The sequence below is a fragment of the Haliotis rubra genome, unplaced genomic scaffold (genome assembly GCF_003918875.1).
Source record: "Haliotis rubra isolate DU_JTF1 unplaced genomic scaffold, ASM391887v1 Scf147, whole genome shotgun sequence".
NCBI classification, from domain to species: Eukaryota; Metazoa; Mollusca; class Gastropoda; order Lepetellida; family Haliotidae; genus Haliotis; species Haliotis rubra.
This window is the reverse complement of record NW_025765414.1, coordinates 19,223-32,002: the sequence shown is the minus strand read 5'-3', so window position 1 is coordinate 32,002 and position 12,780 is coordinate 19,223. Positions and strand designations below refer to the sequence as shown.

The window sequence follows — 12,780 nt, the reverse complement described above, 5'->3', positions numbered from 1 at the left end:
CACATCTAGTCACTGACATGTACATATTTTACAGAAGAAAAATAAAAATAAAAACAAAAACAACTTTTTAAATGAAAATTAAATACAATAAAAGGAAGCCCAGAGACTTTCTTCATTTTCAGAAGAAACTGTGGCAATGTAGACTCCACACATAAATATATAATATATATAATTCCCTGGACACGCGAGGAAGGAAACCGAGAGATCGCTGCTCTAAGTTAAGACTGTCCCTCCATCGCCAACATGGTGGACATGGTATAAGTAGAACTCAACCGCCTTCATGTTACGGCCTTGAATGTAGTGAAACGTCAGGGGAAGATCACTGATGTTCATCGCTCCCTGTAACAGACAACGTATGAGTAAGTGAAATTTATTTAATGCCACAGTCGGCAACATTCCCTCAATATCACGGCAATCGCTAAGTAATCGCATTTTGAAGCAGTTACTGACGGCATGGGATCCGGATTAGAATTGATCTTCAGCTTGTCGTAGGAGGCGACTAACGGGATCGGGTGGTCAGGCTCTCTGACGTGGTTGACACATGCCATCGTATCCCATTTGCGTAGATCGATGTTTGATCACTGGATTGTCTGGTCCAGACTGGATTATTTACAGACCGCCGTCATATAGCTGGACTATTGTTGAGTGCGGCGTAAAACTAAACTCACCCACTCACACATAGGCAACCATACACGATTCGTGATGAAAATAATCTTTTCCCCTAAAACAACTAACCAAATAAAGAAATGTTCCTTTTCGACCCAGTACAGACCGATCGAGCTTCTAAGCCAATATGTTCCCCGGTGTAAAAGAATTAATACATACGTGTTTCTCTTAGATCCTGTATCTGTGATACCACATGCCAAATTTCGAAATCTTTTATTGTACCAATGGTATTCCTAATGCATCTTGGTTCTGCTCAATCAACCGTATCCCCTTATTAGGGATATTGCTGGGGCGGCCTTCAACTCTTACTGTCTCACTAAGACCCGTGAAGATTTGGGTTAGGATCTTGATCTTCAGCAGCCCATGCTTGTCGTAAGAGGCGGCTAACGTGATCTGCTGATCAGGCTGTCTGACATGGTTGACACATGTCATCGTATCACTGATCGATGCTCTTGATCACTGGATTGTCTGGTCCAAACTAGTGTTGGGAATTGGTTGAAATTTCACAATTGATGATTGTTTCATTACCAACGAACAATCATCTGAAAAAATTGGTTAGCGTCATTTTTCAGATTTTCCTATCCAAGTTGTTATTGCAGATATGTATAACATGATGTAACTTGCTACTTTAAAGTGATGACTAATATATCATGAACATAAACTTCCCGGAGTCTTCAAGAAATATTCAGTCATGGCTTTTCAGTTAGTGAAGTGAGTTTTCTAAGAATTAAACATGTTTTCAGGCCCTGACAACTTCAACGATATGTTCCATTGTCAAGTGTTGCAAAGACTAAAACAGTAGTTCCAAAATCGTACATGTTCGATTATGAGAAAATGTGATCGATTGCTTGGTCGTTTGGTCACTGCGACCAATCTTCGATTATTTCAATTAATCGGAACACCACCAATCCAAACTCGACTATTCACAGACCGTCGCCATATAGCTAAAAGAATTGCTGTTAAACAACCAACCAACCAATCGTGTTTATGTATTAGCAACGGCAAACAACAAACAAACTGCTTCACTTGCTCTATACTTACAGTTCTGTAGCCATAGGCAGACACGGAGTTCAGGTATTTGTCCCCAGCTTCCATGTGGGTGAGGGGGTGGTAGGCGTGGAACCGGGTCCTATTCTTCTCATCCAGCGTGTTGACCAGCTTGACCCCCAAGTTGTACATGCAGTGCCCCATAGCCACGTCCTCAATGCCCCTGTGATATGGACACGCCGTCTGATTCCTTCCACGCTCACCAAATCTTTTCAAAGCCTCTTTACTCAACACATAACCGGCACCTCCGCTGTTGTATCCTTGGGGTGTGATTCTCGAAAAAGTAGCTCCGAAATATAGTCCCCGATTCTTATCAAACTTGGACAGGTAATACTTGAGATTGTCAACGATGACATATGTGTCATCGTCCGCCTTTAGAAACCAATCTGCCTGGTTGAAATAATGTTGATAGACGTAGCGGAAAGCACTGAAGGTTTTGTCACTAAGATGGCGCCGTCCTTCTGAAACGTTGAGGCCGATGACGGACAAGGCTTTATTTTCTACCGAGCTGAAGAACAGGAGTACGTCACATCTCTTTCCCCACGTCTCTCTGACGTATCTAGCCTTCTTCTGCAAATTGCTGGGCATCGTCATCACCCAGCATAGAAGACGGACGCTGCTCAGACGTTCCGCCACCGACCTACCTGAAACATGAAGGTCATGGTAACGTCAACGACGTTTGTTGTTCAACGCCTCGCCTGCCAATCTAGGGCTCGTAAGTAGGTCACGGCACTTCCCGAGACCTTAGTACTTCCGATGACAAACAACGTTTCATACCTTTCCGAATGGTCTCATGGTTGTCAGATGGCAGTAAGGAACCGATAATCCTTCCATGAATAATAAATTTCCGATTTAACCATCCCTAAATTAGCCAACTATTACGACTGTCATCAGCTGTGACGGCCAAGCATGGTTGTACACTTGGTCCGGTCTATTAAAGTCATATCTGGCGGTCGCGCAATTTAGTTCCAGAACTGGTTCTTGAATACACGTTTATCAACGGAAATCTGGTACCGGAAGTAAGCTGGGCCCCGTCTCGAGAGCTGGCGCGCGCAAAGGGAGTCGAGAACAAGCTTAGTACCGGAAGTAGCTCCTCGCGAGACTTACAGGCCTATTTCAGCCATACCACGCCGGCCTGTACAAAATGGAGTCTGGACGAGAAATCCAGGGACTGACATCATGAGCATCGATCTACGCATTTGGGATATAATGACATGCATCGATCAAGTCAGCGAGCCTTGGTAGCCCGATCCCGTTAGTGGCCTCTTAGGACAAGCAGGTTGCTGAAGGCTCATTCTAATCCGGATCTTATGCAGTTCTCTACTTTTCATATAGGAAACAACAGTGTCACGATAATGTCGACCTCTTGGGAATTTAAGCGAGTGAATGCTACTGAACGACGTGGTTAACAACGATTTCAGTGGCGGGTGTTATATCAATTGCTTACCCCAAAATTTCCCTCATTCCTATTCTTTTGTATATTTTGGAAAATGAGCAAAAAGTAAAAACAGAAAAGAGGGTCAACAAACGTTGAGCCCAATAGTTTGACGGGATTCAACACACTGACTTGCGACCAAGGAGGTCTCCAGCTGGCAGTATTCCAAAACAAGTGTAATTGCACATGTCCCACCCTCCTCTCTAAATAGACCAGAGAAGATCCGGGTGAGAATTGGTCTTCAGTAACCCTTGCATGTCGTAAGAGGCGAACAACGGGATTGGGTGGTCAGTTGGGTGTATGTTTGACACATGTCATCGTAACCAAACTGCGTAGATTGATGCTCATGCCGTTGATCACTCGGTCGTGATCAACAAACTCCCCTAAATACCACCCGCCCCAATTTTATCTTGACATGCACCCCTCTCTCCCACATTTACCTCGCTGACACGCCTGGAAGCCACTCCGATCAACACTTGTTAGTAACGTCATGTTTTTTCGGAGGGGGCTGGACAGTAACACAGCTAGTGACGTCACAATCACCACCAGGCAGATCACCACCCCTTGCATCCATTTCATTGTCATGTTGTACAGTGGGGGAGTGGTACACCATCAACCTGAAACATAGCAGCGTAGCTGTGACTCAGTCAATAATGGCCTCGGAGTGAGTGAGTTAGTACGGTTCTACGCGATATTCAGCAATATCACGGCGGGGGACACTGGAAATGGGCATCACACACTGTATCCAAATAGGGAATCGAACCCGGGTCTTCAGCGTGACGAGCGGACGCTTTAACCATTAGGCTACCCCACCGCCCATGCAATACATAATGTGAACATCCTCCTTATGCATTATGCATATCCAGACGTATTTAATCATTTTGTTTCAATCCACTGACTTAGATTAAGGAGGTTGCGGATAGACAAGAGATATAGGTCGTGGTATGGTTGGAATATTGCAAAAAGCGGCGTAAACCCATACTCACTCACTCAAATAATCATTCACTACTCTCTCAAATAATAACGAAAGACGTCTTAACTGAAGATAGTTTGTCTTAGAGTGAGTGAGTATGTTTCTACGCCGCTTTTAGCGATATTCCAGCAATATCACGGCGGGGACTCCAAATATTATCTTCATACATTGTACCCATGTGGGGAGTCGAACCCAGGTCTTCGGCGTGACGACCGAACGCTTTAACTACGAGGCTACCTCATCGCCCAGTTTAATATAGGAGGCATATTACTGATTGTGATGTTAAATATCATTTACAAATTCTAACAACATGTAAAATACTGAACATACATTTTAGCGAGAAAATGAAATGTACAAGGTAACAGGAGTAATCACTCAAGGATGCCATGCAAAGGTACGATGCGTGACTGTCACGTGCTTTCCGTGGGAAGCAAGTCCCATATCTAGAATTGTGATTGCAAGGGTACTTTTCAGCCTCGTCTGACAATCGGACTTCCTCCTCACGGACGTCGGGTCGTTGATGCCCACTTGCTCCGCGTAGAGTACCCAGCCTCAAGACCTAAACCCTTTCGAACACGTCACAATGCCACGTCATTCCGCCAACTTTCAGCAGAGACCATATAATAGAGGGACGGCCCTCCCAACAGTTTATCACTAACCATCAGCGCTACGGCCTGGAATGTAGCCGATACACATCGACAACATATGCGCAGACATTCACAAATGAGCACTCTGGTAACCACGTAAACCAATCTCCTACCCAGAGCTCCATGCAGCCAACCAATCTCCTACCCAGGCCAGTCTCTTCTTATTATGAATATGCGCGTTTGTTTACAAACAAGAGAAAAGTCCGGTCACGTGATATGCAAATTAGCCTATGGCAGTGACGTTATGCTAAGTCATCACTGCCCCGGAGTGTCCACGTAAACAATATTGCGTAATATCCGGGCCGAGATTTAATTCCCTTAGCGGGATTTCACCGGCTGCGTTTGACAGTTAAACATTACATGGACAGCTCCAATAAACTGATTACAAATCTTAATTTTTATCTTATCTCTCATTTGCACATGTCAGCTGACAACATCGCAGAACATGTATCATTCGCGAAATGTGTGTCGTCATAAGCCTGGAATATTTGTTTCAACATTCGGCATGGCCATGGACGACTTAATTCATTCACTGGGATGATTCCGACTTGGACCTCGATACTTTACTAGGAGAATTTACAGACTACGACAGGACACAGAATATACTGTAAACCAAAAATACAAAATTCAAACTAACCCAGTCAGGTAAAGGCAGTTTTAACATTACAGTTGCCAATATCCCCGATGCTCGCTACGCGTATCATCACATGGCTAACTCAAGATTTACTTGCAAGTATTCGTTGGCACAGAACGAGGGTGTGGTCGAAGCAAGCCCTCTGGTTGGTTGATGTTTGTAAAGGAGACATTTACATTAAGCCAAGCAGTCGATGAAAGTAACGATTCCCGTGAATTTATAAAGAATGTGCATATTTGCAAGCGTTGGCCAATCAGAGGACTTGCTTCGACCACACCCCTGTTGTGTGCGGACATATCGTCATCCATTTGTGTCAAGATCGTTTAGAGTCCAAATCGGTTTTCAATCGGCTTGCAGAAATAACAATAAAGAATTGGTAGGTGTCATGAGTGTTGCTCGATAGGCCAATCATCAATGCATTACATTAAGTTTTAATCGATTGCATGCGATGGTAGCGTAGCGATCGGCAACGCAGTCGGGTAGGGTGCAACCTAGAAGTGTCCGGCCCAACAATAAAGAATTGGTAGGTGTCATGAGTGTTGCTCGATAGGCCAATCATCAATACATTACATTAAGTTTTAATCGATTGCATGCGATGGTAGCGTAGCGATCGGCAACGCAGTCGGGTAGGGTGCAACCTAGAAGTGTCCGGCCCAACGAAACACGATTTCACATTATCCAAGAGCATTAATGTTTTTATAATGCCAGTTTGGGGCTAGCAGTGATTATGCTTTGGGCCGTACGGAGACAATTGTTTGTTTTTTTCAAAGGGAAGCCACTAAATACTAAAGTCACTTTCCTCCGAGCCCATGAAATATTCGTGTTAAATTAAACACAACATCACACGTTCTTATATGAACAATGTATTTATTGTAGAATAGGACCATAGATCTATATGCACAATCATGTATTACTAAATTCAACCATTCAGATATTCTTTCATTAAAAACACAGTAAATATGAATTTCAACTGCTGCTAATTAACTCTAAACTGAATTTGAAATTGAGACTTAAGACTAAAGAATATACTAATTCATTAAAATATTAAAACATGATAACTTATAAACTTGGTGCAACACAAACTGCACAGTTATGGTGTCCATTTAGGATTTAGATTGTGAATGAAAAACATGAAACCATACAAATCTGTACGCAATCTAAAATACATTCGTAAACTGATATTTTAAATATCCAGGAAGTGAATTATACATTGGAATTTAATTTCCATAACTTCTTCTCATGTAATTTATTACATATTAAATTTGATCATTTGCGACCCTATGATGGATGCATCTCAGTCAGGTTCAATAGTTGGTCAAGATCTGATCCAAATTGCAAAATTTATTTCTCTTGAAACAATACATGTTTAAAACAAATGACCGAGAGGTAATTTGGAGCAGGTATCCATCAGATGTGCATACAGGAAGATTGTATTTCAAGCATGCACACCTATATAAAAGAAGTCAGCAGCCATCACATCAGACTTATTCACATCTTCACCAAGTGTTTGCTAGACCGCATCATTCAAACGCTCTTTCACTTTCTTTCGGAATCGATGAAGACAGCTGATGGTAAGCAAGTAAACCATATCAGTCGAAATGACCAAGCTGCACTATTTTATATTTCTGGATATATTGTCCATGCTCTGCTAAAAAGAAGACAAGAAGTGGCCAAAACATCTAGGCCCTAATCGATAGCCTCCATACAAGTACAGAGTCTAAAGAAAACTACATTCGGACATTTTCCAGATGGACATTTGTGGCTTCTTCCGGGCATAGGGTATCTGTGGGTTCATCTCTAGAACTGAAAAAAGGAGATACACAATATTAATATTAAAGAAAAAATAATATGAAGTGTTCTAAATACGTGTTAAAATAATGCAATAGTTGGTTGCCAATGCTCTTTCAAACAAGGTCTATCTACTTACTCAAGATGGGAATATTGTACTTAATAGAAGGCTCTTTGAGTAGCCCTTCCGATGAGTGCCGATGAAACCTTTCTTTTTCCTGCCATGGGCATCTACAAAACAAATGATAATTTTATGATATAAATATAATGTTGAATAATGAGTTCATTTTTATTGTTGCATAAGACAGGCTGTTGGTACTGTCTAAGCCCAGGTAAACTCATAATCAAACTTCATTAGGAAGAATATTATTAATTGTAGTCATGATAAACTAAGGACCTTTTCTACAAACATAATCATCACAGTGAACAATAATGGAAAAAAGTACATTTATTTTCAACCGATTAGGTGAATGAGATTTTTGTAGAATGATTTAATGATATATTCGGGTCATATTAACAAACAAAAGGAATGTTATGTCGTCTGCTACAAGGTAATTGAAATGTTCAGTATACGGCGCCAATATGGGTTTACGTCAAAAATCATAAAAAATAAGATACTTATCGTAGCCATATAAATTTGTTACCAAGCAAAAAAAGAAATCGCCGTGAATGTTGACATATTTATTTTAAAAATGCTAGTAGTAAACTATTCTTGTGAAAGTGTGCGAAAATCAAGTGTTGTGGAGTAAATATTTCGGAAAACATCATATTTCGTCGCATTGCAGGAGTCAAAATAAGGAATTACGCGACCGCCACAGACTTATAAATGCCACTAAACCAATCTTTATCTTATCTGCTTTTATTACACCCCGGTAACTGAGGATTTGTACTGAGAATTTATTTCATCAGTAGGTACAGTCATTATATACAAAAATCGTACACAGTGACAGGTGACAGTTCTAGTTACAAACATTTTATACAAAAATCATACAATCAAGGTTGTATAATTGCGGATCGTCTAAGCTTGAGCAATTAGGTAAGTCGGTGCTATGGGTAATATTACTTGTTTGCTCATGGGTTCATTGGGTTTGTTTTCATAATAGCATCATATCATTCTGGGTAACCAAGAGGTAGAAACATTCATACATTATTATACAGATGTCATGCCTAATACAAGCTTGTACATGTTGACAGATCACAACACATCAGTCTTCAAACATGAGTAGGTACATTCAAGTATTACTGCACAAAGATCATAGATTGTATACATTGAGGAGTCATAACACATCAGACCATGTTGTGTAATGGGTGCCCGTTTACTCCACATTCGTCTGGCTGGTTTTTTTTCATTCTGGCAACATATCTTTCCAAAAAGCGATGGAGGATTTTAAGGACAAAATTAAATTTCTAATACAGCTTATGGATATAAATATGTATATCTTTTCCCGTCCGTGAATCGGCACATATTGTAATTCACTATCTCAAAATTCCACTTTAAGCCTGTTGAAGAGTCATGACACTTCAGTCCATATTGTGAGTAGTGGTAGCCATTTGCTCATACATTCATTTATTTGGTTTTTCATTCTTGCAACAGATCTCTCAACTTGAAAAATATATTTCAAGGTAGCAATAAAGGATTTGAATGATAGAGATTCATTTCTAATACAACTTATATATATATATCTTTTTCCGGCCGAAAGAATGTGGTTCACCAGTTTGAAGTCTGCGGTCCCCTGGATACCAAAGAGGATGGATTTAAGATTAAGCTGAATCTCATAACACAGATGTTGTCTCAAAAATCGTTCCAGATTGTACCAAAAATGACGAACCTGTAGACATTCAAAATATACATGCACGATCGATTCGTTTTCATTGTTACATCTTTGACAAATACTATTGTCGATCAACTTCATTTTAAATAATTCCTTTTTGGTGTATTTAATGAGATGCAAAAACCTACATTGGAAATCTTGTAGCTTGATATCTCTACAGCATTGTTTAGGAAGACTAAATATTTCCTTCCAGTTTAAGTCAGTTAAGAACATTTGTTGCCATTTACTACAGATAATAGGGAGATAATTATTTTGCACAAGTATATCATATATCTTCCGAGATCCCTTTGATGGTTTAGTCCATTCCATAAGAAGTTATTAATCCTAAGATCGTAGACAAATATAGGTTTAGAATTGTCTATGACCTTTATCCATTCTTTAGGGAGGTTACCAACAACTCGATGATGGTCCAAATAAGTACCCTTGAGGTTGAATTTTTTTGTCAAGTCTACAAAGGATAAGAGCCTGTTCTCGTCACAAAGGTCTCTTATATAATGCACTCCTTTACAGAACCAGTTTTCTATAATAAAATTTGAGTCTGTACACTGGTGAGTGAGTGAGTGAGTGAGTGAGTGAGTGAGTTTAGTTTTACGCCGCTTTTAGCAATATTCCAGCTATATCACGGCCGTGGACACCAGAAATGGGCTTGACATATTGTACCCATGTGGGGAATCGAACCCGGGTCCTTGGCGTGACGAACGAACGCTTTAACCACTACGCTACCCCACCGCCCCTCTGTACACTGGTGGTTAAACCATATCGGTTCAGCTAGAATAGCCTGAATATCTCTTGCATCTGTCAAATGAGACCTATAGTATTTACTCCAAATATATATCAAATCCTGCTAGTAGGGGTTATAAATTTTACGAAGTCTGTAAGACGGTACATGGGCACCCATTTGAAAAAGGAGTTTTAAAGGAAAGTAGCTTTTATATAGGTTCTTAAACATGCTTTTTTTTAGGATACTGAGCTTTAGCGATGATATGAACACATTTATATCTACCATTCTCAATCCACCATTCTCATAGCTTCTTGTCAAATTCGACCGTTTAATTTTATCAGACGGTCGAATTTTATTTAGAGTTCCAAATAAACCTTATAAAAATTGAACTTAGTTCATCAACAAATTCTTTGGGTTGTTGAGGCAAAGCAGAGAATATGTGAACAAGAGTAGATAATGCTAAAGTTTTGATCACAGTTATTTTTCGAATTAATGTCAATTTACGTTTACGCCAATTTGCTAATAGTCTCTTAATGTTTTCTAGTCTTTTTCTGGTGTTGATAACCCATAGTTTTTCTAAATTTGCGTTTAGTTGAATACCAAGAACTTCAAAGTCACCATGAACCCTATCTAGATTAACATCTTCGCACACTTTAATATTCTTTCCAATCATTGACCCAAGCCATATTGCCTTAGCTTTATCTGAATTCATTCTTAATCCTGAATAATAGTAAACACTTTCCAATTTGTATTGAGAATTAGTAGCCGTTATTGAAAATCAAAATCGGTACTTTCGCCGATTTTACACCTCCGCCATTGTTCTCACAGAACAACGAGCACACATGACAGTATTTATCAAATACAAAGACAAATATATGCTTTAGCACCCCTAACAAACCTCAGATGCGCTGTTGCAAAAATAAGTATATACATGAGAATAAATGAAAAAAATTTACATCTTACCTTTGCGAAATCGATGACTGAAGCTTCCGGATATAGGCTGCGCAGTACAAGCCTTAGCGCTGATGGTTTTGCGCATTGGCTTGAGGGCCGTCCCTCTCTCATATGGTCTCTGCTTTCAGGAACTCGGGAATGCTCTTACTGAAGACGATAACAATCTTCCTTGGCAACCATTCGGACATTTATGAGGAGTATAAAATAAAAAAGAGCCAGGCTGTCGTCGGATCACGTGGATCTCACACTGAGAACTAATTGTGCATTTTTCACGCCAAAGACCCGGGTTCGATACCCCCATAGGTACAATATGTGAGGCCCATTTCTTGTGTCCCCCTTCCGTATTATTGCTGGAATATTGCTAAAAGCGGCGTGGAACCATACTCACTCACTTCTCTTGACAGGTGATCTGACTGATCGTTGGTCAAATATTATTTGTTGGCATTGCGTGACACGTGTCACGTGAACACTTTCACTTTTTAACATGGTGATCCTTAGCAACTTTTGAGTAGTATATGTTAAAGATGGACGTTTGACAGTCGTAGCGGTAATGAGAAATAGTAGCCCGGGATCCGGTTCCACAAAGCGGTCTTAGCGCTAAGGCAGTCGTTATTCCCACACTTAAACCTAGACCCATGCACCATGGTCATGGTCAGCCAGACGACAGCTCTTACGTAACTGTCTCCTGCTAAACAAACACAATCAGACAAAGCTGAACCTGACGAGTTTGCATAGTCCGTGCTGTCGGTGGCAGGAGCTCGGAGGAACGTGGCATGGGTACAGGGACGAGACAGCTGGACCTGACTCGCTGTCGACTGATCGTTCTGGTATACAGTTTACGGTTCACAGGAATGCCCCATTGTCTTATTGAGCAGCCCCTTCTAAGCATATGGACCCCATTTTAAGCGACAGACCACCGTGATATACCGCGTTCTCGGCGTGTATTGAATGCACTATTTAACTTTCTGAACCGCCATCATTTTAAAAATAATGACATTGTTTAAAGGCCACATCGATATACATTCGGCCATGAGTGATCTAACTACCTGCCTGAAATTCTTCAACGCTGCATTTTTCTTCAAACGCTTGAGCAGCCCTGTCACCCGTCGTGACGTCAGTCCATAGGACACACATGTATAATCCTCGAGAATTGTCAAGTCCATGCGCGGTCTGTGAATGAGTGAGTGAGTGGGTTATAGTTTTTATGACTACTGATAAAGCATCAAAATTAAAAAAACCCAAACCCATCTCTAGTCCACCACTGTATTCAGAAGAACCTTTTAGAGAGATGTACATTCCACTATTTGTGAGTGAGTGAGTGAGAGGGGAAGGGAGCGTGCAATTGTTGAAAACCTACACGCTGGGTCGCCTCTCTGGTCAAGCGGACAGGGAGTCTGCCAGGAGAGCGAACAGTCAGTGATTTCGATCCCATGGAAGGCTTCAAACAAATCTGCGTTAAAAAGCTGTTACTTGTTGTTTCCCTGCATGGTAGCGGGCATTTAGGGGATTAAACAAGAAGTGGTCGGCCTCATTTAAACTGTGCCTTTGTATGTCATTCGGCTATCACCAAAACCTATGGAAACGTAGAAGGGCATTGTCGTCTTTACAAAACAAGGATAGCCGTGAAGGTCCGGGTTAGAATATTGATCTTCAGTAACCCATGCTTGTCGTAAGAGGCGACTAACGGGATCGGGTGGTCAGGCTCACTGACTTGGTTGACACATGTCATCGGTACCCAATTGCGCAGATCGATGCTCATGCTGTTGATCACTGGGTTGTCTGGTCCAGCCTCGATTATTTACAGACCTCCGCCATATGACTGGAATATTGCTAAGAGCGGCGTAAAACTAAACTCACTCACTACAAAACAAGGATAAAGTGTCAAAATCCGCCAAAGCACGATGATCCGATGGCGCGACATTTTGGCCATTTGTCGCATTGTCGTGCTTTGAAAGATATTTTGGGTTTCACAAAAGGGCGACAATGCGACATCACTGGATTGTTTGATCCAGACCCAATTATTTACCAACTGCCGTCATTTACCTGGATTACCGCTGATTGCGTCTCCTTAAGCCTGCTGAAT

At 41.1% G+C, this 12,780-nt stretch overlaps 1 protein-coding gene across 1 annotated transcript; it reads right to left on the bottom strand.

Moving 5' to 3' along the window:
* Positions 1 to 213: 213 nt before the first annotated feature.
* LOC124269711 (glycoprotein-N-acetylgalactosamine 3-beta-galactosyltransferase 1-like) lies at positions 214 to 3,733 on the bottom strand. The gene is made up of 3 exons (XM_046704744.1): positions 3,589 to 3,733; positions 1,708 to 2,357; positions 214 to 339 (listed from the first exon to the last, which is right to left on the bottom strand). The coding sequence occupies exons 1-3, from the start codon at positions 3,731 to 3,733 to the stop codon at positions 214 to 216; spliced, it is 921 nt and encodes a 306-aa protein (XP_046560700.1).
* Positions 3,734 to 12,780: the final 9,047 nt, after the last annotated feature.